Raw genomic sequence first — 27,476 nt, forward strand, 5'->3', positions numbered from 1 at the left:
GGTTTTAGAAGCTCTCGTGCTCGAGGCCTTGTGTTTCCCTATCTCATCCTCGTGTGCCGTGATAGGAAGCAGCTCCTCTTTGGCCTGTCACAAACGCTCTCTCCCCATCATCACAAGCGAGGCAAGACTTACACTTAACCCTAACAATCCCGCGGAAATCATCCTCGTTCTGCAAGAAGAGGCCAATACCAGCCCTCACTCACATCTGGAATATCACGGGGAGCATCTGGACTCGACGGATGCTTCTAACTGAAGGTTAAGCAAGTTTGATCCTCTTTCACACTGTGCTGTCCCCTCGTCTCTGCTCTGATGCTGCTGCTTTGGTCTCCCCCCTCTTCAATACAGCACACCAGCATTCCAGTCTGTCAGTTGGGCCCTCTGGAGACTAGGCAGACTGATTCCCAGTAGCTCCATTCTAATTTGTCAAGAGTGTAAACAAACTGAGGAGCTCATGAACTGACTTTCACGACTTTCATGCCTTTGATATGACGCCCCCGTAATCTGTGACCTGGAAGCAGGATTCCCTTACTGGAAAAAAATGTGCAGACTACTGTGGAATATTTGCACACAAAGGCCAGCGTCTTCTTATCATCCTAACAAGGAAGGAGCAGTTTGCATGTGTGTGTTTCCGCACGAAGTGTTTGTCCATAGGATTTGTGGATCGCCTGGCCATTTTCATGGAAAATGGGAGTGAATTCCTACAGCTGTAAATGCAGGGATCAAGTCCTCCCTCGCTATCACAAGACCTGCCTCCCCTGCCTCCCCTCCCTCCCCTCCCTTCCCCCCATTGCCTTTTCATCCATGCCAGGAATGTAAACAGTCATAGAGCGGTAAAAAAAAAAACCCTTTCTCTCTGCCCAGCCGTTTCTCCTGCGACTCTTTTCTCTAATTCAGAACGCGACCCCCTCTTCACTCCCAACGCCATATTTCCCCTGTCTGCTTCAGTTTGTTGGCTGAGGCGGTCGCAGCTCAATCCTAAAGCTGTGAATGGATATGTGGGCTGTGGGGTTCAGCGGGTCATGCTGTCTTGGACTCAGCCCAGTAATTGGCTCTGCTTGGCTGATTAATGGTGGACACTGCAGATGGACGCCATTTTCCGCAGACAGACACTACCTCTCGCAGCACTTTATCTCTCCCTTTTCCCCCAAATGGATCACATCAGCTTACGTATAGAGGCATGTACTGATAACATTAAAATGCTGCTTTATCGCCGTCTTTCTCTTCACCCATAGATTTTCTGCCTCTGCTTCATGGCCTGCGATTTTCTTCTAATATGACATTAGGAAAAATGTTATTACTGCTAAGGCTGTGATGAATGATTAACACCTAAGTACTCGGATGGATCTGCTGTGGTTACTTATATTTTAAACTCGCTTTTGCTTTCGCAGCTTTTAAAAAAACGACAACCAAAGGTCAAATTCCTCGTTCCATTCCTCGTCGTTGGTGACTGGATTCTTGCACTGGCCAGTCAAAGGTTTAATGTGCGTGCGTGTTAGAGACACACAAAGTTACTGATTAGCTCACCTGCCGCTGCAGTCCACAGGCATCTGTACACACAAGTTTCGTCTGAGCAAAGCAACCTGACTAGAAGCATTGTTGTGTGTATGTTACAACTGCAGCTGATAGGGCGGGCGGAGGGGATCTGCTCGTTTAGTGATAGTGCGCACTGCACACACACGCATGTTTACACAAAACATGCAGAGGGTTTTTATCTCTTATCGAGTCCAGTGTGGACAGAGACAAGGATGCACGGGAGTTGTGTACAGTACTGACAAATACGAAGGGGGTAATATCAGATGGGGAAGGGTGGGGGTGTTGGGGGACGTGTCTGTGATGACACCACTGAGGGGGATGTGCAGATGGGCAGAGGGACGATACAAGCTCTGACTCACCCCTCACAACCAGCCAGCTCCCCTTCTGTGGAAGCCTGTGCTTACTACAGCATCCATCCAAAATAACCCGTCGCGGTCGGAGCCAATGGGGAAGCTGCCGGGGCTGGATGGAGGTGTCTGCTATCTGCCTGTCAGTCTGATGGAGCCGAACGCTCATCTGCTGTGATTGGGAGTCAAGTCGGCCGTGATGTCCTCCCCAGACAACAACGCTGTTTTCTGATTATACAGCAGACATGACACTCAGACCCACCGGGGGGCGAACAGGTGCAGGCGTGGTCGCAGTATGTAGGACATTCTCATTCGCTCCGCTGATTTACGAGTTGTCTGGTGTGCAGAATGTGTACCCACAGGTATGCTCCCTTCCGTGTCATAATTGCGCACTGCACTTAAAGCCTGTGTGTTGCCGTGCGTGCTCGTACGTGTCAGCACATCATGAGGCCTCAGTGTACAGTACGTGTGCGTGATTGGTGCTGGCAGCATGGGTGACGAGAGGGCTAAGACCTGAGTGCGTGGCCTGGTTTTCCCAGTGTGCAGATGAATCATGACAGCTGCAGGACTGTCTGTTGCTGCTGGTCTGCTTGCCTGTACTGGATCAGGCTCTTACTTACCATTACATTTATGGTAACAGCGATGCTCTGTGTTTATATTTACATACATAGAGCAGCAGGCGTGCAGCAGAATGTTTGTGTTGGTCGGGTGGCTGCAGCCAGCCGACCCCTTCCTCCTGTACTGTCTTTCCATTTTAAAACCGCAACATGGCTTTAGTTACAGCAGAATGGCGAGACCAGAATCTCTCTTGCCCTCTCTCACACACTCTCACACCCACTGGAAAACACATATTTGCAGTGCATGGTAGACAATATAAGCTACACTTAACACAAACACATTACAGAGAAGCAATGGTTCACACACACAGACATCAGGGCATTCATCCATGAAGTGATGCAGGATGGACAAGACTGTGGATAAAATGTAATAACAAAGTGGAACAAAAAAAGAAGGAGGCCTTTTGCACACTTGGTAAAGCCAAACAATGAAAAAAAAACCAAAATCGCTGTGAATATCATGTATATTATTATCTTCAGCAGTAACCACCAGTGAAAGTAGCTCTGGCCCGAGATAGAGGCTTAGTTTTATCGATGCCTCCTGACAGATGGAATTGAGCAGCTTGTGGGAGCGTGAAGCCCTTTCGGCTGCTCTCCTGTGGAGATGTGTTTGTGAAGAGCAGGTACGACTCCATTTTAAACTGCGATAAACAGGGCCGTATTGTTTTAGATTCATAGATGTGAGCAGATTAGTAGAAAATTGATGGACAAATAATGACTGCGGGGGTTGGACCTTTTAAAATATAAAAAGTAGAGCAGATTACAAAACAAAACACAAACACAAACACAAAGGGCAAGAAATAATAAGCTAATTTCTTGTAAAACATTTCAGCACCACAGTCAGTTTGCTGTTATGGTATTCTAGCTTTTCAGCACAATTCATGTGAAATCATGAAAGATTAAGTAGTAATTCTGAGCATGTCATACAAAACAAAAATAGCAGCAACATATTTAAAGCGACAACATACAAAGCAGCTCAGTAGACACGAGGTGGGGGAACATTTACATGCAAACACAGAGACAGAATGATAAAAATGCTCTATCAACACAAGTATCAGCCCACCACCCCCTCCCTCCCTCTCATCTCCTTCTCTTCTGTCCGTTGCCATCTTTCTCAGCTCAGTTTATTTCTTTTGCTTGTGTAATTTGTGCACAAAAATAGCGCAACACCTTACTATAGAGGCAGGTGGCCTCCGCCTCTACCTGTCCCTACTCCTGTTTGATGCCAGATCCAGATGCTGAGCTATGCAGAGGAGGGTTAGCTACTGTAAGCAAGGCGTGATGGACTAGGTTAGTACCTGCCAGAGAAGGGGAGTGGACCTTGGCACAAGGGAGCAGGGGAAGGACAGACGCCTCTGTAGAGGGCCTGGGGCACCTTGCTGTCCCCAGGTTTGTGGATGACACTGTAAATAGGTTCAGCCCTGCTGTGGGGGTACAGGAATCACAGTGAACGGGACAAGTGTAGGACACAAATAAAGCACACATACCAACAAAGATGCGACAAATGCACATACAAGTCATGTAGACAGCTTGTACAAGGACATTACAGGGCCACATAACGAACACTCATCCAGTAACACATGCACTCCACGACACACACACACACACACACACACAAATGGGGGGAATACAGCCTCCTCCCCAGAGCTGTGGGTTAAGATGACTCAAGACCTCGTGGGACGCTCCAATCAAGCCTCTATGAATGCTACTTCTGATCCAGTACTTGGATAGGAGGCCAAAGGTTAAAACACAGTCATAACAAGTACAAGAAGTGACAAGCGGCCTCTCTGCAAAGTATTTGGTCAGCACACAGCCACCACACACTGTCAAGCTACAATACAGTATGCACCACCAGGGCACTGATGAGCTGAAAATTGTACATTGTTTTGCCTCATGAAAACACTTCTTAAGGTCGATTTAAACTGCTCTACATACATTTATCGTCAAATTAAACCACACTGTGACAACATATTTAAAACAGCAACAGAAAGAGTCTGCAAGGAACAAAGACAAACCCATGCAAAACTAAACATAACATACAAAGTTTGAGGGATTAAATCTTTAATTTCACTCCACAGCAATGTCTCTTCACTCACTACTACAACAGCGAAAACACAATAAGGCCTTTAGCTAGTACCCACAAACAATCGGCAGTATGTGCTACTATGACTCTCATCCACACTCCTGTATGAGTGTCATGCACGCAAGAAGAATCTTTCATGGTGGAAGCGGTCTGTAACCTACCTCGTGAAGTCTTCCTCCCCCAGCATGTGGCGGGGAACAGGTGAGTACCTGGACGGGGTGACCTGGGGTGGCGGGTACACTGGCTTGGGCTCCATTGCCCCCATGTAGTTGTGGCTGACGTGGTTGTCTACCATGGTTGGGAAGGCTGGAGGGAGGGCCAGGCCAGTAGGGGGATAGAAAGAATGATTACAAAACAGGCACAATAGGAACAAGGATCCACAGGTTTAGCAAGCACAAAGACCAAGTTCAACCTCACATAGCTGCTGGCACGGCTGTCTTAGTCTTTTTATATTAAAGGTGCAATATGCAAGAGTTGGCCTGCAGTTAAATTCATACTACAAACAGACAGGGGGCAGCATATCACCAGAGTAAATGCTCACTGCAGCTGCCATTACCTAATTAGCTCACTTAGCCATGTAGCTGGCAGGTCTACAACTGTGAACTCACACTGCAAGCACATGAGTGTTGGGGCTAGCTGGTTAGCATGCTAACTAAAGTAGATATCTGTGCAACACAATGCATAAACATCTTTGACAAAACTGATATTTCTTTACATTCTGTTGATCATTTTAGTTGTTAATAAGGCTACAGTTTTGCCAGATTATCTATGTTAACACACTTTATTTGAAGGTCACAGAAAAAAAAATTGTGCATCTGAAATGTCAGTGATCCCTTCATGTAGTAAAACTGTATGCACACTACTATGGCAGGCAGGGTAGGTCAAAATTAACCTAGAAAAGTTGGTTTGAAAGCTATAAACAGTGTGGGTGATAATTTCAACATGTTTGGCAAATCTGTGGGTTTGTTTAAAAGTAGTCAGATTATCTGACTGCTTCTGTTTTTTTATCCAATCTCTTTTTTATGCAAAGTCTCCACGTTCCAGGATCTTAGCAATTACCTTGGTGACTACAATTATATTATTAGCATTAGGAACTGTAGCCAGCATCACAAAAATAAGAGCCAGGTTGTACAGAACAACAATTTTTCCCTGAGGAACCGGAATGACATTTAGGAAATTGGCTATTTTAGCATGTAAACTTATCTCTCTTGTTTCCTGTCTGTGCTAATCTTTACACAATAGGCAACTGGCACTCAATAATGACAGAGATATTTCAGTAATGCACACCTGATGTTGTCTATCAATCCTCTCATCACCGGAGAGGAAAAGTTGGGGACATTTTTTCAAAAAATAACTTGTCCTTGAGCATGCATACAAAAGACAGATCACAAGCATGAAAAACACCTCCTTTTTTCTATGAATTAACATTCTTGATGGAGGCAGCCGAGCATGATGAAGCAAGCGTTTCAAATCCAGATCACCTGACCACGGGTTACACTGTCAGAGTGGGGTTAAGTCTGCATTACGGGCTCGCTTAAACCCTGAAAACTGCAAACATTTAGTATTAGAATGTACAAAAAGCTCTCGATAGCCCCCTCTAATACTAATTCACTGCTCGGTGGAAATTTGAGATGCTGCAGCTCAAGATCGTGGGCTCTCATGAGCAGGTGGGATGTGAGAAACCGTCCACACTCAGTGGGAGGCAGAGAACTGCGCTTGTTGTTGCTGTGGGTAGGATTGTGTGTGTGTGTGTGTGTGTGTGTGTGTGTAAGCATTCACTACATTCACTATGTGGGTGTCTGGGCATAGCAGTTTTGGGGAGAGAACAGCGATCCAACACAAAAATGCGTGCAGGCCCACTGAAACATCTCTGATAGAGATAAAAAGATAAATCCCTGTGAAAACGCTCTAACATGCACCTTTACTTGTAAATCACTCTTTACCTTGAGTCAAACATTATGTATAAATAAACCTGTTTGAGTTTTGGAGCCGACTGCTTATGGGTTAGTGAGTGTAAAGTGTAGTTTCAGACTGGAACAACAAGAAGAGGTAGATACGTACTGCTGGAGTAGTCCGGAGGAGCATACATGTCGTTGAGGTGCACGGGTCCTGGCTTGGCCACCTTGAGATAAACCATATCTGAGGTGTTCTTCAGCGCAGCCACCGCCTCCTCATGACGCACGTCCTGTAGCACGATGTTGTTCACCTGAATGTTATGATTGTTCGAGAAAAAGACAGAGGAGGAAAAAGATCCCTGTATCAACACCTGAACACCTCGTGTCTTTGCTGCACAGTGACAACAGCAGACATCACAGCAGCCATCACACCAGCCAACACAATAATGAATCATAGCTCGAAGGTATTATGTGATTTCAGTACATTTCAGCAGCAGAGTGAAAGGTTGGTGTGCTGTGCAGCGTTAACAGAGGTCAAAAGCAGTAGGTAGAGGTTCTAAAAATGATCAGAATTTCTTCAGTTTTTCAGATTCAGTTCCCCGGAAATATACTGTCAGTCAAAAGTTTTTTGAACACTCATCTCACATCTAAAGAAATGTGCTCTTTGTAAATACCTCACAGTACAAATACCTGTATGCAGACTAAGAACGGGTTGAGATGATCTATTATTACAAATTGCCTGGATTTTGATCAATCTAATTACTATAAATCTGTGTTGCATGTGTTCACCAGCGAGGTCCCGTCCACACGTACACGGGTATTTCCTAAAATAAAAGCATTTTGGCTTTTTGCATGCACGCAAACGGCCTTGTAGGTCGCTGAAAACGGACCTTTTGGAAAACTATGACGCAGGCACACACGTTTATCAGCGTACTGTATGTGGCATCAGTGGCAAATGTGAAATTTGGAGTATGTGTTATCACATTGGAGTATTTGAGTTTGTACGTTGATGGAATGGATGTTAGGCCATATTGTTTAAATTTAGAGAGACACAAATGGACATTGATTGTACAATAATGGGAAAGAGAGGCAAAAGCGACAAACAGCATTATTAAATTCTGTGAAGAGCAGTCATGTTTCCCTGCTTTGTTCATAGTATTTCTGTAACTTAGCAACCGACCACAGAGCATACAATCTAATTCCTGTTTACAACGGGACGTGCAGGCCCAGTGTGCGTCAGTGGCCGTGAGATATGTGTTTTCAGATGTGTTAGTATGGACGGAGATTATTTTCGAACTGGTGCTAAAACGCTCGCCTGGATGGAGACCGTTTTTTTTCTTTCTTCTTTCTTTAAAAACCCTGTTTCCAGAAATACCCGTGTTTATGTGGACAAGGCCTAAGACACAAACAAGTGTCTCTGTGAGACAGTTTTAACTTTGTTTTCTCTGACATCTGACTGCTTAGTTTGTATTCTACTGTTCTATAACTGTAAAGTTTTTTTTATTTCCTTTGATTGACTTATAGTGATTTGCTAAAATGATCTTACAAATAAATCTGCAGAAATGTGACAAACTGCAATATGACACAATGTTTCTGCTTCATTTGTTTCATAGGGTTAAATTGAGTGGGTGCCAGTTTTTTTTTTCCATATTTGCATTTGCGCTTTAATAAAAGCAGGTACACTGGAAAGGTCAAACCGATGTAAAGCCTAATCCAACAGGTAGGGTTTGCCGTGGCCAGCTGATGGGCCTTTTTATTGCCATGGCCCAAATGCTGCAATGGCTGTTTCTGATTAGCACTAACAACTATTGCTGAATTTTGTCGTTTAACTCGCCAGTGTACTGCTTTAACACCTCGAATGAGTTCATTTTGATTTGAACACTCAGTATGTGGCTGAGTCAGAGGGAGGCTCATACAGCTAGCAGGCGGTCTCCGGTCTGCAGCCGTCCATCTTTTTGGGCAGCTCCTCCTTCTATGATCTTGGTAATATAAATGCTGTTGTCTCCTGGGATATGTTGGTTGCCGATCCCTCCGGCGATGCTGAATCCAAGCCCTGGTTGAGTAATACACACAGTCACATAGTCAATATGGGCACGTGGATTAACGTCTGATATGGCACATTGTCCTGCTTCCTCCGTACTGAATAGTTCACTTCTTTGTAAATTTCCAATCGTCATTCAGCATGATTAATTCAGCATTAAGCTTTAGTTAACCTCAAGACAAGGGAACCAAAAGTGCAAAAATACTAACTAATTTCTGTGTCTTAGGACTCATTCCTGCACTCTATTATGATAAGTGTGATGTGTTCCCGACCTTTGGGCCCTTTCAGCAGGTTGACCTCCAGAATCGTCTCGGGTGGGGCCTGCCTCCGTCGAACCAGCAGCCGCACCACCGGCCCCGCCTCCTTCAGGGCCTCCACCGCCCGGCTGTGAACCACCTCAGACACGTCCACGTCGTTCACACGCAGCACGCAGTCATTCACCCTGCGGAGGGGAAGAGTTTTAATACACATCACGCAGGCCGCCTTGTCAGTCAACGGATAACAGCAATGGAGTTAATTCGCTGCACAGAGGCAGGGAGATACACTAGCACAGCCAAGGTAATCAGAAAAACTCCAAAAGCACATAAAAAAGCACTCCATATCATAATTTTTGCATGTTCAGACTTTGACTTTTTCAGTGAATCACAACTTTGAGGAAACACACAGAGCCTGGGGGCAGAGGGCTGTAGAAACTCTGCCTCCCACACAGCACTGCCTGGCGGGACACGCTGTGTTGGTGAGCGTTAAAGAGGAGAGTGGGGAGGGTTGGAGCAGACAGAGGACGGAGGGTGCAGGAGGAAGGAACGAGGTGAGGAGGACGGGAGAACTTACCCCAGCCTCCCATCCATAGCAGCTGCTCCTCCAGGGATAATCTTGGTGATGAAGATCCCCGGATCATCAGGGATATGGGGATTGTCTATTCCTCCAGCAATGCTGAAGCCCAGGCCAGAGTTCCCCTGCACACAGGTTATGATTGGCATTTTCAGTAGAGACTAATAAACAACACACACACACACACACATACACTTAGATGTAAGTGATGGACCTGATGTGGGCTCAAGGTCAGTACAATATGCCTCTTAAGTGTATTGGTATCTCAGAGGAACACGTGATCGATGCAAACTGCTCTGGGGATTTCTCCATGCATTTCTGATGTCCATTTTTGTGGACACGTGTGTGTGTGTGTGCATGTGTGTGTGTGTGTCCTTGCATGTGACAAATGATAATGGCATGTATTCCATTAGAAGAGGGCACTTCATTCAAAATGTCACGCCTATCCCGTCAACCCACAGAGAGGCACGGGCCTTAGAAATGCCCGCTGTCCACAGAGAAGTGGATTTATGATCTGAAGCAAAGATGAGTTAAGAAGCGTCATTTCTATTGCATGATACAGAGCTTCTCACTCTCTGCAGGAGACAGACACCGCCACCCCCCGTCTCTCCTGGCCCTGAAATGACAAGAGGACCCATTTGGATCCAGTGGGTCCAGGCGCACTGCTGCATCTGACAGCCGTGGCCACAGAGACAGGCAGCAAACAAGACAGCTGAGAAAAGACCTCACTTTATTATTTTCTATAATTAATGAGCAACAGTCGAAACAAATTAGGACAGAGGGAGGATGAGGCCTCCCAGTGTGCTGCTCTGGAGCCGAGAGGAGTGCACTGGGCCTTACCGCCAAATTTTACACACCCACAGACCTTTTAAAGTGTGACTTTGCATAGCTTATTTAAGCCTCCTGCATGCAGAAATGCCACTTAGAGTGGAAGGGGCAGCGAGATACTGTGCATCTATCATGGGTTCGGAGGTGCATCTAGATGTGGGTGGAATAATGAGAGCAGAAACGTATAGCTCTGCCACTACACGCTGAACCGCCGCTGACAAGTGCAGTGGTGCCTGCTGAACAATTGAACAGGAGAGCACTTTACATTTCTGGCGTCTGCTGATGAGATGTGCATCAGGATTATGTAAAAAGCGACGCCTCACTGGCGTTATTCTGCGCTCATACTCACATGAGACACCGTAAGATGTTCTCACTGAGGTGATGTAACAGCTATAACTTCACGGGCACATATTATCACAAATGATTCTCGTGCGTTTGCAGAGATGAAGATGTTTTTCTTTGGTTTTAGCACAATGAGCACAGAGCGAGCTGCTTACTACCACCTAGTGGGGAGAAATCCATCCATCACGCAGAAGATATATCAAACAGGAATGTGTAAATTGTGGAAAAAACTGGTAAAACTTACCCTCTCTAAAATGATCTCTTCGTATTTATACATCCCATCACTTCCATTTACCTGTCAAGACAAAAAGCACGAGAGTTAGTCACATCGTTGATCCTGAATTCTGTCATTTCCTGAAAAAACACAGCAAGAAAAAAGAGAAGCATGCAAATGTTTCAGCTAAATCCTTCAGTGGAAAAAATAACGATTGACAAAATACACTTAAGATACTTTGATCAGATCGTTTTTCTGACTAAAAATACCAGAAGTGTCCTTCTTCAAAATACACTGTGACAACTGCAGAATGCACATTCCCAACAAACAGGCGGGGTCAATAGGATAATGGTTGTCGGTCCACATGGCAAACAGCATGTTGCTACCAGGAGGCAGCCTTTTTATCCACACACACACACACGCACATGCTCATGCACCGACACAGAGGGAGTGTGAATGAGAGAGACATATACTGTACAAAGAGAGAGAGAGAGAGAGAGAGAGAGAGAGAGAGAGAGAACAGATACTTACATAAGGGCCTGCATCTAGTGAGTCTGCGTTGACGATGATGGGGGGAGGGTTGGCCTGTGAATATGAAGAGATACACACATTATCTCAGTGTGTGAGGCTGGCAGCACACAGACGTAATGCGGTACACACACCATCACTCGGGAGCAAAGTGAACGGATGCCATGGGAACAGTCGGTGAATCTCCTTGGGGCTGAGACTGTGTGTGTGTGTGTGTGTGTGTAGGGGGGGATGTTGGGAAAGGTGTGAGGACTGAGAATGAGGACTGGGGCAGAGAGACCGCTGCTTATTAACCGCCACAGCCAGACGTCCTGCGGTCAACTCATAAAACACACCGGCTTGTGTTCCAGCCGTTGGGACAATACGTTGTCCCACATCAGCTCCTCCCTCCACTTTCATTTCACACACATAAATAACACCATGTAGTATCACATACAATATGCATGATTTTATGGTTCGGTAGCCATTCAGTTAACATGACAGGCTACATGTGCGAATACCAGACCAAAGGAACGTCTCAATTATCTTTTTCTTTTCCTACGACTTGGAGGGTCGGGGTTGTTTTGTACATGAAATGCTGAAAGGATTTGTTTATTAATCAGTTACACAACTGACAGAGAATTATCTGACAACACTTTTGATAATCCATTAATTGTTGAAGCTGTTAATGAGCAAAATACCAAATATTTACTGTTTCTTTTTTTATCTTTGACTCATTATTATCATTGTAGAATGAACACCTTTGCTTTTTGATTGAAGAAAACAAATAATTTAAAGACGTCACCTTCTCATGTTTTACAGGCTAACCAGTTAATAAAAATGGAAAATTATCATTAGTCGCAACCTTAGATACATATTAAATAAAGGTTTCATCTGGAATTAATGTTTCGTTCCGGCAAATGGGGATAAAACGGGAACCAGGGAAAACAGGGCCTGATTACTGGAATCAATGTATTTTTTTTTTTACTTATTACTGATAATTGATTAATTAATTTAAAAATGTTCTACTTTGGCTCTGATGCAGTATGTAGACTGCAAAGTGTCTAGTAATCAAAGTTATCAAATAAAGTATAAGTACCCCCAAATTGTACTTTATTTGTAATTGTAGCACAGTACTTTAGTAAATGTACTGAGTTACATTCAATCACTGCATCTGAATACACATCATATTGGTTTCTGGGAAAATGTGTTGAGTATTTCTTTGTATGAACAATTAAAAGAAAATAATCAGGTAATGGTAAAAATTCAGATTTGATTGTTTGATGTTGAATTCTGAATTTCTAGGCTAAAATATTCTGATCTTTTTGTTGCCATTTAATATATTACATCATCAACTTAAAAAACATATTTAATACAGATTTCACGAGGGAGTTTTCTTGACCCTGCATAGTCTAAATTACATCTATTTGACTGGCGGCTGAATGTGGCCCTTAAATAACCTCATTCTGGCCCTTTGATCATTTTGTTAGTTGGCTAATTAGCCCATTCATTAGTTTTGTCCGTTGCACAGCTCAAAAATACTTATTTAATTACATTTCTTTTACCCGGGCTGTTTAAACAGAGTCAAACTGACAACATACTTTATTAAAGATTAGATTAAAAGAAGCATTATTTTTCCTGCACTTCTGTATGTACAATAATCATTTTTCAATATAAACAGAGAGAAAGAAAAGTGTGTTGTTTCAACACATTTGTATTCTGAGCTTCTGAACCAGTCAGACATAGAGACTTAAATCTTCGGCCTCTTAGTGCTTCACTTTTTTAAAACCTGGCCTGTCTGAAATAGTGGTCGAACAGATCTGGTCTAAATGCTCCCCTCTGTGACGTGATCACTACTTTGGGGAAAACACTGATCACTCTCCATGTATTTGTTTTCTTAGGGCAAATGAAAAGGGTCAAATATAATATTCAGACCATCTATTGGCGATATTGACCTAAAGTTTCATTGACGGCCTTTAAAACACAGTTAAAGTTCTTCATACTAATTTAACAGCTCAATTAACTTCCAGCTCGGCTCTATTGTGCCACCTGGTGTTTCTTTTTCCATGAGGCTACGAGACCTGCAGCCAGAGTGGAAGCAGAAGAGTGAAGAAGGAGTCGCTGGTTGGTTTGAGGAGCAGCTTGACGGCCATCCTCTAGTTCAGCACACTGGCTGTCTACTTTTCATTGATTTGATTGAGCTGTGTGGGTGAGGGGATGCTGACGGCGCTGCTTGGGGACCTTACACTTCCTGAGGTCCAACACTGAGGAGAAAATCACTAGCTGCCTATCTCACCACCACCCTCCCCCACCTCACCCAATCTCACCCTCTCACCTCTGTCTTAATGTATGCAGATACTGCCTGTGTCCAAGCAGCTGGTTCTGATCTTCAACCTGAATCCTCACAGATTACCTCGGATGCTATCTTGTATGTAAACTTTGTAGTAAAAGTACTTGTCAAAGTAGAGTATATATTCAAATTTCTCTTGCAGTTTGTTATCATCTGTTTGTATTTTTACTTATTTTTTTGTTCTATTTAATGATCCTATTTTATGAGCTTTTAAAATGATCATATTTCAATGTGATTACTTGAATTAGTCACATGTCTGCACAGTATAATGATACATTTGCAATTTGATCAATGGTTAAAAATGGTTTGGCGATTGAATTGTCTTACGTTATTTGAGCGTTCTAGCTTAATAAAATCAAGAAAGAATGATTGTACTTATAATTACATTGTATTCACATTACAAATTATTTTCAATGTCTTTCAAAAGCTCCAGTTGTGAGCTACATATTGTAATATTACATATTAATCTTGAGATATTTGATTTAAAACATCATAAAAACTGAGTGCGTCCATCTCATCCATGTGCACATTCCTGTCAACGTATTTTATTTCTAGATGTAAAAATCTCAACTGAATATCCAGGAAATGCTATAAATCAAAAAATACAACTAAATATACTTCATAGTGAACCCTAACAACAAAAAAAAAATGTCATGATGTCATGCGACATTATTCGGCTATTTACACCTTAACGAGGGGCCATAGTATTAAGATGTGAAACCAAAAGTCAATGCTGACTTTTTATTTAGATTAGATTAGAGTAGATTCAGTTTTCAGTCACAGTGTGGTCACTTTTAATCAACGAAACCACGGGATTAGGTTGAGGATATAGATCATTGTGTGGGTGCAATTAACATTGTTGGCTACCTCGGTGCTAAAAGCATCTGCCTATAAGAAAAGATCAAGATTTATTGGTGAAAATTAAAAACATTATGTATGTACAACTAATTAAATACCTGACAAGACAAGCTAGCAACAAAAATCAGCCATATTGGTCCAATAAAACCAGAGATATTAAAGTGAACGGTATAAACAGTAAAAAAAAATAGCAAATGGCAAATCTATGACGGTTCACACATTTATATCAGCTCACTATCATGACATAAAATTACAGATAATACGACAGAGGAGTTCATCTATATTGCCAACCTCTACTCAGATGTTTCAGGTACAATTCAAACCCTCAGGATAAGATATGTACACTATTACAAACATCTATGATTATACCACTTGAGCAGTATTTAAAAGCCACTGAAGGGTTTTCAATCAAGCTACACGAGGCTTCGACACTTCTGCATCCACGACGAGACAGTAGCTTGAAACGCACTCTTAAGAAGAACCGATCCTTTGATTAAAATCATTCATCACCTCACAAGCAGTGCAGGTGTCACTTCATCTCTCCTGGTAATGACGGTTTGCTCTCCACATAAACAGAAGCTGTAGATTTGACCCGCTCCACTCGGTGGTGATGTGCTATGACTCTGGACAGCTGTGGCTGCAACCCCCCACCTCCTCCCTCCTCCCTCCGCCCTCCTCCCTCCTCACTCACTCTCCTCCCTCCTCTCCCAGTCAGCACAATCAGGCCTTCGTTGTAATCTGCATATGGACTAACAGATGCTCACGTCTGTGCTTGTGTCTGCACATTTCTCATCAACGCTTTGCACTTTTTTCCCCACCCTTCATCTTAGACCCCAACTCATAACGCATGCCCCAAATTCAGCAGAGGGTTTAATAGTAAAAAGCGTCTGCGTTACCGGTGCACAGCCGCCATGTTCGAGACAGTATTGTGAACGAAAAATCCTGAAGCCGAGGCCCGTATTGCAAGAAGTGATGAAACACAGCCCGAGGGCGACGCATGGGAATACATTGGCTACAACTGTCCCTCGGTGACTGACAGAATAAGCTACTGAATCCACTACTGAGACCACATGTGACAAAACACACCTGTTACAGTAATAATGCCTGCAGTGCTTATCATAAGTATCATAGTGGTGCCCGATGGGATCAGTGAACCTACAAGTCCGGCTGAAAGACAATAAACCCATCAGTCGTAGAAAACAGCAGTATTATCCTGGCCTGGGATTGCTGCGTAATCCCTCTATCGGAATCTCACATAACAAGCAAACAAAAAGGAATAATGGAAGATAATCTCAACATGAGTAATCTCAACATGAGTTTGTTTAACATTTTGCAATTTACAAAGGTAACTCGGATTAGGCTGGATTAACCCCTCCCTCCTTGGGACTGCTGGTTACCTGTTATTTTTTCATCTGCCTTAACCCGCTGCCCGGAGGAGAAGGGCAGCTGATTAAAGACCGCTGAAGTTTATGACACGCAGGAGGAAGGATCTGTCTGCGCTATAATAGGCCCTCAGAGGACGGCAGGAGACAAACACGATCTTACAGTATCTGGATTTTTCCTACCATGGGAGGCAGGTTGAGGATCACAGAGGTGAAGACAAAAGCGGTCTCTTACAGATTGATGTCAAACCAGGAGGGGATGGGAATGTCTGGAAGTGTGTTTCAGGTGAATGTGGGTCAGACAACTTGAAGAGATTCAATAGGTGAGGCAGTAAAAAGTTGCAGCTACAGACCTGGAGCCTCATTTGTAAAAACGTTCTTAGATTTCTACTTGAACATCATCGTAACATTTTTTTTACTGTTTTTTTCAACTGTGTGCTTGCATTTGATTTATAAAAGATGCTGAAAAACCTAAGTAAGCAGTTTTCTGTAATTTAGGGCCATACATTTCAAATGAACTTAAACCGACAGCACCTGCCATGTGATTTCCCCTTATATAATGCATCGCAAACGAGGGTTTCAGCTGTGGACAAAAAGGAGAAAATCTAAATTTTGGAAGATGAGATCACGGCGATGGTAGAGCAGGCTGAAGCCAGGCAACGTATATCATTTAGTGGACTAAATAGTAGGTTGACGGTCACACAGCTTGAAAGTGTGTCGCTGCTGCACATTGTTCAAAGAACTTGTGCAAAGTTCACCACACGCTTGGACGCTTACGTCACAAGCTGCAATAACCCGACATAACCATCAGAAAAATCACCTAAGTCAAGTCTAGACTTTGCTTTGAGATCATTTCCAAGTCAAAGGATGGCTTTATAAATAACTACTTCTATGTGGTGCTCTACTTAAGTCACCCTTAAAATCAAAACTGATCAGAAATCTGTTTTATAAACGAAGCCACTGGACTTAAGTCAGAATAAAGTTTAAAAAATGAGGACTTGAAAGGCGGAAAAATGTATTCTTAATGCATCATGAAAAATGTCATGATGCAGAAAAGCCAATGAGACCCACCGATGTACCGTGCTGATGCTAGCTGGCTAACTTATGAATCTCAGCTCTGTGCCGCTAAAGGATGAAAACTGATTGATGGATGGATGTCCTGTTTAATATTGGTTGGTTCAAGCCTACAACAGCACGTCATGTTTGGTTTCACAGGAAGATATTTATGAGAATACAAGGACAGTGATTTTGATTTTTGTGTGTGTGTATTTTTGCATCTACAAGGGTTAAAAAGGCCTTTTTCATTTCATCTCTACTTTAATAATGTTGTCAAGCTGTATGGATGACATGTACACCTGGCTGAGGTCCGATCCCTTTACACCTGGCATTATGGAGCGTTTTTCCTTACCCAGGTGTGAATGAGCTCATCTTGAGAGATGCCCTGACTGCTTTAAAAACTGCTTTGTATAGTAGTATGTGTGAGACTGACTAAACACTGGATATGATCACCATAAAAGTCCTTTATTTCCTTTAAATTCAAACACTAACAGTGGAGGCTGCTCACAGATGCGTTGCTCTTTACTTCTGCCCACCTGCAATGCAGCGTTCAGGGTTACAATAGCTTTGACACTACATGCACCCATACACACAGCCTGGAGACACTGAATCAAGTGAGCATACTGGACCTCCTGTGCACACAATGACAATGAGTCCAGACTGCCTCCCCAGCATGAGATCATTACAACAAGTCCCTACTGACCACCAGGAGTGATGAAAATTCACCCGCTACAGTGCTTCCTTTCTCTCACTCCCTCGTCTCATTCACCCATCTGTTCATAATAGTCTCTTATTCATCAATCCATCATCTTGCTCTTCTGTCAGTTGAGACTGTGTGTCTGTCTCTTGTCTCTCAGCATCACGGCGGATGTGTATCAATGTCCCGGTGGCATTGCACCACACAACACTCACTTGGCTGCGGACCCTCGGGACAGTAAAGCCACAAAGCATCCCACTGAACCTTGGCAAGTGCAGGGCACAGGCTTCATCCAAATTGTTAAATAATCAATGTGTTCCCATGGCAACCGGTGCTTGCACGGTATTGGCCAGCGAGCCCGCTTAGTCACCTCCCCCTGCTTCACCTCTCAGGGCTCTCACTGCAGTTTATGCGGCTCTGTGCTCGCACATGCATGGCCATGGGCTGGATGTGCCTGACTGCCTTCAGTGCTGCGCATGCACACACACACACACACACACACACACGCAGACTACTCAAATCCATACGTCGCGAGTTAAATGGAGACAAGCTGTGTGCAAAAATGACATGGCAGCAACAGAGTGAGGAGGAGAGATTTAAATAAACATGAACATCTCTATCATGTGTGTTTAAAAACATGAATCGTCCGTTTGACACACAGCTGATGGTCCTTTTACTGTGTTTCATCGGACATAATACGACTGAATTATCATCCAGGTTGAAGTAAAAAGCTCTACATTTTGGGATATAGGCTTTTATGCATTCTTGCCTGGCGTTAGACGAGAAGACAGACACCACTTTCATGTCTGTGCAGTAAATACGAAGCTACCGCCAGCAGCCAGCTAACTTAGCATAGCTTAGCATAATACCTGGAAACAGGGGGAAACAGCTAGCTTGGGTCCATTCAAAGCTAACAAAATATGCTGTTTATTTTGTTGTTTAATCCATCCAAAAAACCCAGTGTTAAAACAACAATTAGCTGTTCAAAGGGAGGATTTTTCACAATTTTTAGCTAAGCTAGGTTAGCTGGCTGTTGGGGGTCTTCATATTTACTGTACAGAAATTTGAGCTGTATCAATAATATAATCTATATATCTAGTCGACATCCGACACTCTCTTTTTAAAGCACACATATTGTTTTAAATAGCTGAACACGCAGCAAAAACCTCTGTCACAAAAGTGTGCTACTCTGTCCTTATTTAATTTTGTAGTGTCAAATGAGGATTGAGTAACCAAAGCTGCTTATTTTCCAGCCGTGGTTTGAAGAACATTTGAAGAACGTAAAAGTCTAAAAAACGGAGAGAAAGATCACAGCTGAGCCCAGCTCTGCGCTGCAGACCGCTGCGCCCTGTGAGGACACAATGCCGTGAAATTTCTTATCAGTAATGACCAAATTCAGCTATTGTGAACACTTCTGTAATCTGAGGTAAAGGTAATAATGTTCTGTCATGACTGCGAGGAGGAAGGAGGAGAAGAGACTGATGTTCAGTCCGAGGCGGACTTAATGTTGTTGGGGTTGACATGTAGGCTGCATGTGTGTACGTCTGTAAGTCACTATTGAATAATATGAGTACTGCATACAGTATAAACAGCAATATTTTCCAAAATACTGCTGGTTCTGACGCCTGCAGTGCATCATGGGAGCATTAAATGACGCATTATTGCTTTCTGTGTGCTTGGACCTAAACTCTCGGCTAGAAGGCAAACTACAATTTACTCCAGTACTTTACATAAGTACCATTTTGAGGTATTTCACTTCCAATTTCTACTACTTTATACTTGTTCTACATTTATTTAATAGCTTCAGTTACTAGTTACTTTGAAAATTCAGATTATTCAGGGGTTGATACGCTATTTCTTGTGACATGTAACCAATCAATGTTGTAGGCGGGACATTGACCACAGACTGCTGACTACAGACAGAGGACACTGCTTCAGAGCAGAATTCATATTTTGTATCGTCAATCTACACAAAAACACATGAATATCGGCCTTTAAAATCAGCGAGACGGATAATCAGTCTATCTCTAATGTTAACCGATATGTTTTGGTATAAAAAATCTTTTATTGTACAGAATATAATGCAAAAAATTATGCTTGGGGTAATTTAATTTTAATTTATAATTACATTTACAGTGAAGTGTATTGTTTCATCGCACTGATGCATGATGTTTTTTCAACTGTAAGCATCCTGCCTCCATTACATATGTATCTTTGTCACATGTGTTTGATAACCGTGTTGAAGGGATCATCAGGGAGCAAAAATGTGTGTTCATGTATTAATTACGCAGATATAAGAATACTGGCCGATACATCCATATCTGAATGTATTCCTTATTATTGGCATTGGCCCTAGAAATCCACGTCTCTAATCAAAACATAACAACCGACCGTCATAACCAAACATCATCATTTTAAAATGTACAGTAAATCTAATTTTTAAAACCCTGCAAGATGTGAACACAATCTGCATTCCTGCAGATGACAATAACGTCACACCTTAGGAAAGTTAAACCCCGGCTTTCTCCTACACATGTCCGCATTGCTTGTCGTGTTTTCAAAAAACGCTTCTCTTGGTCGCAGGTAGAGTGGAGGGAAAGAACGAGGGGGTTGTGCACAGCGACGGCATGCTGACAGGGCAATAACCCCTTCCTCCTTAGCAAACATTTCCACATCGGTGCCTCTCTCGCCGGGCACACCGACATGGCAGCTCAGTCTCCAGTGGTGACATCGCAGTGAAATATGACAGTCAGCCCCGCTCAGATGATGCACCCAGTCAGTCAAATGATACAGCCAATGCTGAAGGAAGCTCTTCCTTGGCCTACAGTCAGAGCTAATAGCAGACAGGAGAACAAGGCGCACTATGACGTGCTTATGTTATCTAAAAATGTAACGTCGGTCTGTTTTCTGATGCCTCTAGCGATACAGCGTTCATGTTTTCCTGCAGAATGTGGGATGAGAGACGCAGTCAGTGGTGCTGCTCTGATCCCCTGGCTCTCATTGGCCTCTCGTAGGCCACGCTGCAGTCCAATCAATACCTACTCAATTACCATGCACCCGACATCTCATTCACGCTGTGGCCCCTGCGCCGGAGGGAAGAGGGAAGGAGAGAGGCAAGGTGAGAGAAGAAGAAGTGACAGGAAAGGATGGAGCTGAGGGAGGATGAAATGATGTTTTACTGTCAAACGCGTCGAAACTTGATGTTGCATTCTTTGTTGCGGACAAAAGGCGGAATAATGAGATGTAATAAGAAAATCCCACAGCGGTAAAGGTCAACTGCTCCTTCTCTCCTGCGCTGAATTCATGCATTCATTTCAATAAAGCAGCCACAAGGAAATTAATTAGTTCACCCATAAAACGGCCCCATTAAAGCTCAAAGTTTTCTGATTTGAAGGCTATGATTGAGCATTGTGACTACGTTGCCCCCCCTTCACACACACACACACACACACACACACACACACACACACCACAGACGCACATTCATGAAACCATAATTAATAGCCCCGTCACAGCTGTCAGCAGTGCTCCCTCCTCATCTTTATGTAATATTACAAAAGCATGCTCTGGCTTACCTCTCTGTCATGCTGAGCAGCTCCAAATGAGAGCTGGCCAGTTTGACCTTCACAAGTGCAGCCACAGAGGGAAAAGTACTTAGTGTAACGAATATTCATACCAGTGGCGCACGAGAAGGCCTTCTACAAGTCTGCTAACAACTGACTGAACTGTCTATCTATGTGTGTGTGTGTGTGTGTGTGTGTGTTCATTCATGCTATAATGTACATACAGTATGTGGGCAACAATTACCAACTATATCGATTAATTTTCATAGAAATTGACTACCAGTGGTGGAAAGTAACTAAATACATTTACTCAAGTGCTGTGCTCAAGTATAATTTGAGGTACTTTACACTAGAGCCAGACCCCAAATAATTTTTTGAGGCTGCTGCCAATACGGTATTAGGAAGTTAAAAATTCTGATATCCCTACTCAGTGATACTCGCACATTTATTTCACATTTGTGAAAAAGATATGTAACAGGGGAAGGGTATTTTATGTCTAACAATTAATCAGGCAACATATAGGCTGATCCTGATAGATCAATTGTATCAGCTAACTGATAAATTGGTCCCACTCTACTTTATACTTCTATTTCACACCTTTAAGAGGCTAATATTGTACTTTTTACCCCAGTACATTTACAAGTTTACAGATTTAGCTGCGTAGTTTCTGTATAAACACAAATAAATGATTACTAATTATTATTGATTAATCTATGCGATCTAGGCAGTCTGTAAAGTAGCTAAAATTAGCTCCACCTTTACCTGCTGCGACATTAAACACATCAATAATTAACATCCAACAACAAAATATATATTTAATCTTAAATGAGCCATTCTGCATGGTCATTTTGAAGGAAGTGCGTCTGCCATTGTGCAACCAAAACAGCAAGAGGACTTGTTTTCCTAGGCCGTTGTCCCCACGTAACGATGGAACAACTGGAGTAACGGAGGAATAAAAGAAAAATAACCCTGCTGATGGAGGAGGTGATGAAGGTGAGGAGGGAGGGTGACAGAAACCGAGGTAAAACAAGAGTTAACCGACAGCCATTCTTGCGATTGCGAGCGCTCTAGTGTCGTGCCAACGACAAATACGTGTTCCCCTTACAACCAGGACAGATGATTCAAAACGGGGGGTTTGAAAAGTTGTCTATTTCTGCTTTAAGTAAAAGATCTCAGTGCTTCTTCCACCACTTGACTTCCCAGGGCAGCACTTTCTTTTGATATGTACAGATATGTACATACTGTGTCGCAGTATGTAAGTGATTTGTCATTGTCACTGACTCATCCCCGCCTTTCGAATGCTATTGTTAGTGAGTGGGTGACAGAGCTACAGGAGCTGTGATAAGGTCAGTTGTCAATAATCATTACTGTTTTTCTTATCCATACATTAAGTCAGTAACTGTACTGCTGATGCAGGTCATTCAGTAGCATCACGATCACACAGGGCAGTAAAAAGTTACCGATTGTCCTTTGGCCAGGCTCCGTACTGAAGGCAGCGTGTCATGTGTGAGTGTCACCAGTATACTTGACATAATCCCGCCCCCACTGCTTCCTCTACATCAGAGGTCACTGCAGCGTGTTACCTCACAGCTCTTGACTAGTTGCTACCCCTTGTTGCTAAGCTGAGAGAGCTGCTAAGCTTGTTCCTCTCTGGTGTTTTGGATCCTGCGCTGAGTACCGGTGACAGTGCACAACCACACACAACTGAGTGCTGCCATTTTGATGCTTTCACCACCGTCACGTTGCCTTCCTCCGTCGACAGGGGTGTATTATTCAGCTGCTGCGGTGTCATTACAGAGAAAAGGGAATTCTTTAGGTTTATTCAGTTTGTTTGTGTCTCGGTGTGCGTGCCGTTTGGTCTGTGTGACTCTGTGAAGATGCTCATGGTGTTGCTGAGGTACCAGTCTTATTTTGACATGACAAGGTGGGACATTTCTCGAGAGATATAGCCACTGACAGGATGGAAAAGCATTCAGCGATTAATCTTTATGTTTTTCCACAATATTTAAATCCTAAAATTGAGATTGGGTTAAATATTAAATGTACACAATGTTTCTATGGGTAGAGGATGTCTGACCATAGAAAACCGTTCAGATCGAAAAGCCCTCTGAGGCGTTTTCGTTGTGTGATTTTGGCGATATTTTAATTTGCTCTGCTTTGTTTTACACAAGCACAGCGCCTGCTTACGTAATAGCGAATTGTCACAGAAGAGCTGCCGCTAAGCAGCCTGTATGTGGTATCTGTGATATCTTAAAAGTGGCAAATCCTTGTAACCTTGGCTGCTGGCTGAGGCGAACCAGCCCCACCCACGTCAGCAGAGGGAGGAGGGAGAATACCGACTTCACTCAGTAGTCAGTAGTTTATTGTGTAAATACGACATGACTTTATTTTACTCCTGTTCTGAATTTATTCTTTAAAAAAACAATATATTGTTACCTCTGCCAAGGAGGTTATGTTTCACCCCTGTCTGTTTGTTGGTTGGTTGGTTTGTCAGCAGGATTACACAAAAACTACAGAATAACAAACATTTCTCAGGGAATAATGTATGGATCTTGATAAAAAAAACAAACAAACATGTGGCTCCATACAAAAATCTGGATGTAACAGATTTAAATATGTTGTATTTAATATTAGATATGGCTGGATTGAAATAAAGAGGACTGTTGGGCCTTTGCAGAGGTACGCGCTTTAAAGAGCGCCATTCTCGGTTAAAAAGCAATTTTCTTTTAGCGAAAGAGTATTGATAAAGAACCAAACCGATAAAGAGTATCAATTCGAGTAGTAGTATCAATAAAATCCTCACGATATCCATCCTTATGTATCAGTGTCCTCTTAGAAACCAATACACAATACAAAACACCAGAAGATGTAGTTTGCCAGGCTAGTTGTTTCCCCCTGTTTCCAGTCTTTATGCTAAGGTAAGCTAACCGGCCCCTGGCTGTAGCTTCATATCTTCTGGACACACATGAGAGTGGTATCAATCTTCTCATCTGACTCTCTGCCAGGAAGCCATTGAGTTGATTTCCACAAAAATGCCAAACTATCTATTTAAATTGATGTTAAGCTGCCTCTTTCTGCCTCCATTAGTCTTAACTCTCCCCCCCTTACATCCCAAACTTATTGACTACAGGAATTCACCGAAAAGTATCTAACTGCAGCTTAAAGGGAGCCACATAAAAATTAACAACCTGAAACAAGTTACTACCAGAAAACACACCGGATGGTCCACAGCGCTCTGTACTTTTTCAATGCTCTCTGCTCTGTTTCACTTTGCTCTGATTCACTTTTGTCACCTTCATTTTCCTCGTTCCTTTCCTCGGCACCCAAGAACACAATCTTCTGAGCTGCAATTAGACCCTTCCAATTTTAGACTTATTCGTTTCTTTTAATTGGGAACATTGGACTGTGATTCTGCTTCATGGACCCAGTGATGTCACAAACACTCTCCCCCAAAGCCATGATGATCCTTAAACCCATCTGATGCAATTCATGGCAGAAAAACGAGAGGAAAACGTTCCTTTATTTCCTTTTATGGCCTTTTACACCACAAACCTTCACTCACAAGCGGACTTTATAGTTTTTTCTTGTTTTTTTAAATGTGGCTGTAATACTTTGGACTAGAATAAGTGGAAACTACGGCCCCTCAGCTGATGCTGGTTCACAAATCAGAATCATGAGACAGCGATAAAACAACAGTGAGTACTTAAAGCTCCACTGTAAAAATCCTACGGTGAAAATTTGACCTAAGGCCCAACGACCATTTGTCCCCACCTTCCAGCTTGTCTCTACATACAGCACAGTCCCTCCTATCATCGTTGAGGTTTCATGCCTTTCTATAAGCTCCACTCGGGAACACCCACATGTTCACAGATCTCCATTCACTACCCATGCCTGAGTTTTGGCTCATAATAAGTGTAGGTGTTGCAAGTGATGAAGAATTACAGTAAGTAGGACAACGGGCGAGGCAACAGAAACAAGAGCCGTGCCTCGAGTTTCCCTGTGATAGTTATGAATACATGAGCACATTTATCCATATGCTGATGTATTTAGCGCCAAACAGCAGAGGGAGAAAAAAAAAAACAGGGCATTGTTTTAAACGTTTGTAGCACTTTACTGATTGCCAAATCAATCTGCCTCCCGTTGAGGGTCCAGATTTGCCCTTCTTCTCGGCACACCTCGGGTTGTGTTCAGGCACGACACACCAGCGTCCCCTAAAAAACGCTTCTTGGCCGAGATTAGAGCAGCAGCCATATTGGACTGGAGATGCGACTGCGACACAATGATCTGAAAACACTCAAACTTTTAAGGATTGGATCTTTTTGAGGCTAACCTATTAAACCTTTTAAACCAGCTGGCTGTTAAAACATGACAAACCTGTACTGCCGGACAGAAAAATGGACTCCAGCCTTACAAATACAATGTGGATGCAGTAAGATTATCGGTAGTTGTCAGTTTCTGGAAGTATAAATATAAAATGCATGAGCGGTTAAACCAAAAACTTCCCTGAAACTGAAGCATAGCTTGTTACTGAAAGATAGTGTAGTGCTGAAACTATTGATAAAACATTAATTAGTAACAATTTTGATAGACGCTTGAACGTTTCAGTCACTTAATGAAGCACATTTGTCAGTTCCAACTTATCATAAGTGAAGATTTGCAGCTTGCCTTTGTTTTATCATTGTTAATGGAATATTTTTCACTTTCTCTTTGTTGTGTATTGGTTGGACCCTTTTTTTCTGTCAATTAATCACAAAAATAATCGACACTAATCCACAAGGGAAATAATTGGGGCTACACCTAACAGTTATTACCAATATGGGCTACAATCCTGAATGTAGTGGAATAACTGCATTTATACATAATATAATAAATATAATAAATCTTTGCACTAATTGAATTAGGGCACCATCTTCAATCGAAGACAAAAAAGACGAAAATTAGTCAGTATGAGGTTTTCACAGTACGATAACCATCTCAGAAAATATCATGATTTTATGGTATAGTATTACACAATTATTATTATTACTATCAGTTGCAATGACCCTTGAAAAGAGGCTCTATGTAGCAATTTGAAGCACTTTTCATGTATCACATTTTTATCGGTCATATGCGAGCAGATCGTAACGTGAAGTGGAAAACAAGACCTTCCCCGTCTCTCTCGGGTGTCTCTAAAAGCCTGTAGAAGATTTGTTGAAGTTGTTTAAAGCTGCTGGACTGTGGATTTCTTTGTGAAGGACTCAGGTCGGATATTCTGCAACAGTCCAAAGGATGCGACCTTACGCATGTTCTTGAGTGCCTCGGCTCAGCGCCTCTCTCCGCTCCGCTAACAGAGCAACAGTAGTGAATGTTAGTTTAGAAATTAAACAAACGCTTTCTTATCATTTTACAAAATATTTTGTCCTGATAAACATGAAACAAAACTTAAATTTGAAATATATGTATTTTTAATAACACTTATATGTTATAATTCAATACCATAGATAAGCAAATGTACACTATAACCGTCAATTTTCATACCACAGTATATCTTGAAACTGGTATAGGCTACAAACAACAAAATTATTTTTGCGAATTTGTAATGACAGATTATGAATCGTCCTTTGCTCTCAAGGGGTGTTTAAACCTTAAATAATGTAAAGTTTGCAAAGCAGCTCTTTGACAATACAATCAATAAGCGTATAAGTATTGTGTTGGGATTAGTTTTGTGCCGAGTGCTTAAAATAGGATTTAAGTTTCGAGGATTTGTCTGCAGGTAACGATCAAAAATTGCTTATCATTCAGTCAAACTGAATCAAAAAAAGGTAACACAAGGTGATGTTTTATCACATCACTGAAAACATGGAGTGCGTCATTATATAAAAATGTACGTGATGTAAGAAAAATAGAGAAAAGATCATTTGATTTCACCGCAACTTCTTTGTATCTACTTGGAGACGCGCCTCATTCCTGCTTCTACATTTTAGAAGCTTTAAAAAGACCAAACAGCTACCTTTATATTTATATATAAACATGACAGCGGTGAGAACGGCTGGCCTTGTTTCTTCAACACCCAAAGCTCAAACAAGAACTGTAATTTTCTTGAATTCTAGGTGCACCGACTGATGTTGCATCATTCCTCTCGTTCAGACCCCCTCCCTCTTCCCCTCCCTTCCCTCATTCCTGGCTGCTGAGATATTCTAGTGAGCATATGCAGGGCTTGGATTTGGCTGATTACATAATTGGAAATTTTAATGGTGAATATTAATCCACAATGGCCCATATTGGGTTTTATAAGCAGGCTGATCAGGATCTGCGGGCTCTCAGTAAGCAGCGACAGTCTACGGACAATGAAG

General features: G+C 42.6%; 1 protein-coding gene across 2 annotated transcripts in view; it reads right to left on the bottom strand.

Annotated features, from left to right (window-relative positions):
• The window catches only part of dlg3 (discs, large homolog 3), an 88,445-nt gene that overhangs the window by 20,164 nt on the left and 40,805 nt on the right, over positions 1-27,476 (bottom strand). For both annotated transcript variants that reach the window (XM_084353618.1, XM_084353619.1), the window contains 7 exons: positions 11,263-11,316; positions 10,762-10,812; positions 9,348-9,472; positions 8,789-8,958; positions 8,392-8,528; positions 6,642-6,786; positions 4,742-4,886 (listed from right to left, as the gene is read on the bottom strand). In XM_084353618.1, the coding sequence (XP_084209744.1) occupies positions 4,742-4,886; positions 6,642-6,786; positions 8,392-8,528; positions 8,789-8,958; positions 9,348-9,472; positions 10,762-10,812; positions 11,263-11,316 (827 nt within the window). The remainder of the gene's footprint in view (positions 1-4,741; positions 4,887-6,641; positions 6,787-8,391; positions 8,529-8,788; positions 8,959-9,347; positions 9,473-10,761; positions 10,813-11,262; positions 11,317-27,476) is intronic.

This window comes from Pagrus pagrus, assembly GCF_965226575.1.
Source record: "Pagrus pagrus genome assembly, chromosome: 5".
NCBI lineage: Eukaryota > Metazoa > Chordata > Actinopteri > Spariformes > Sparidae > Pagrus > Pagrus pagrus.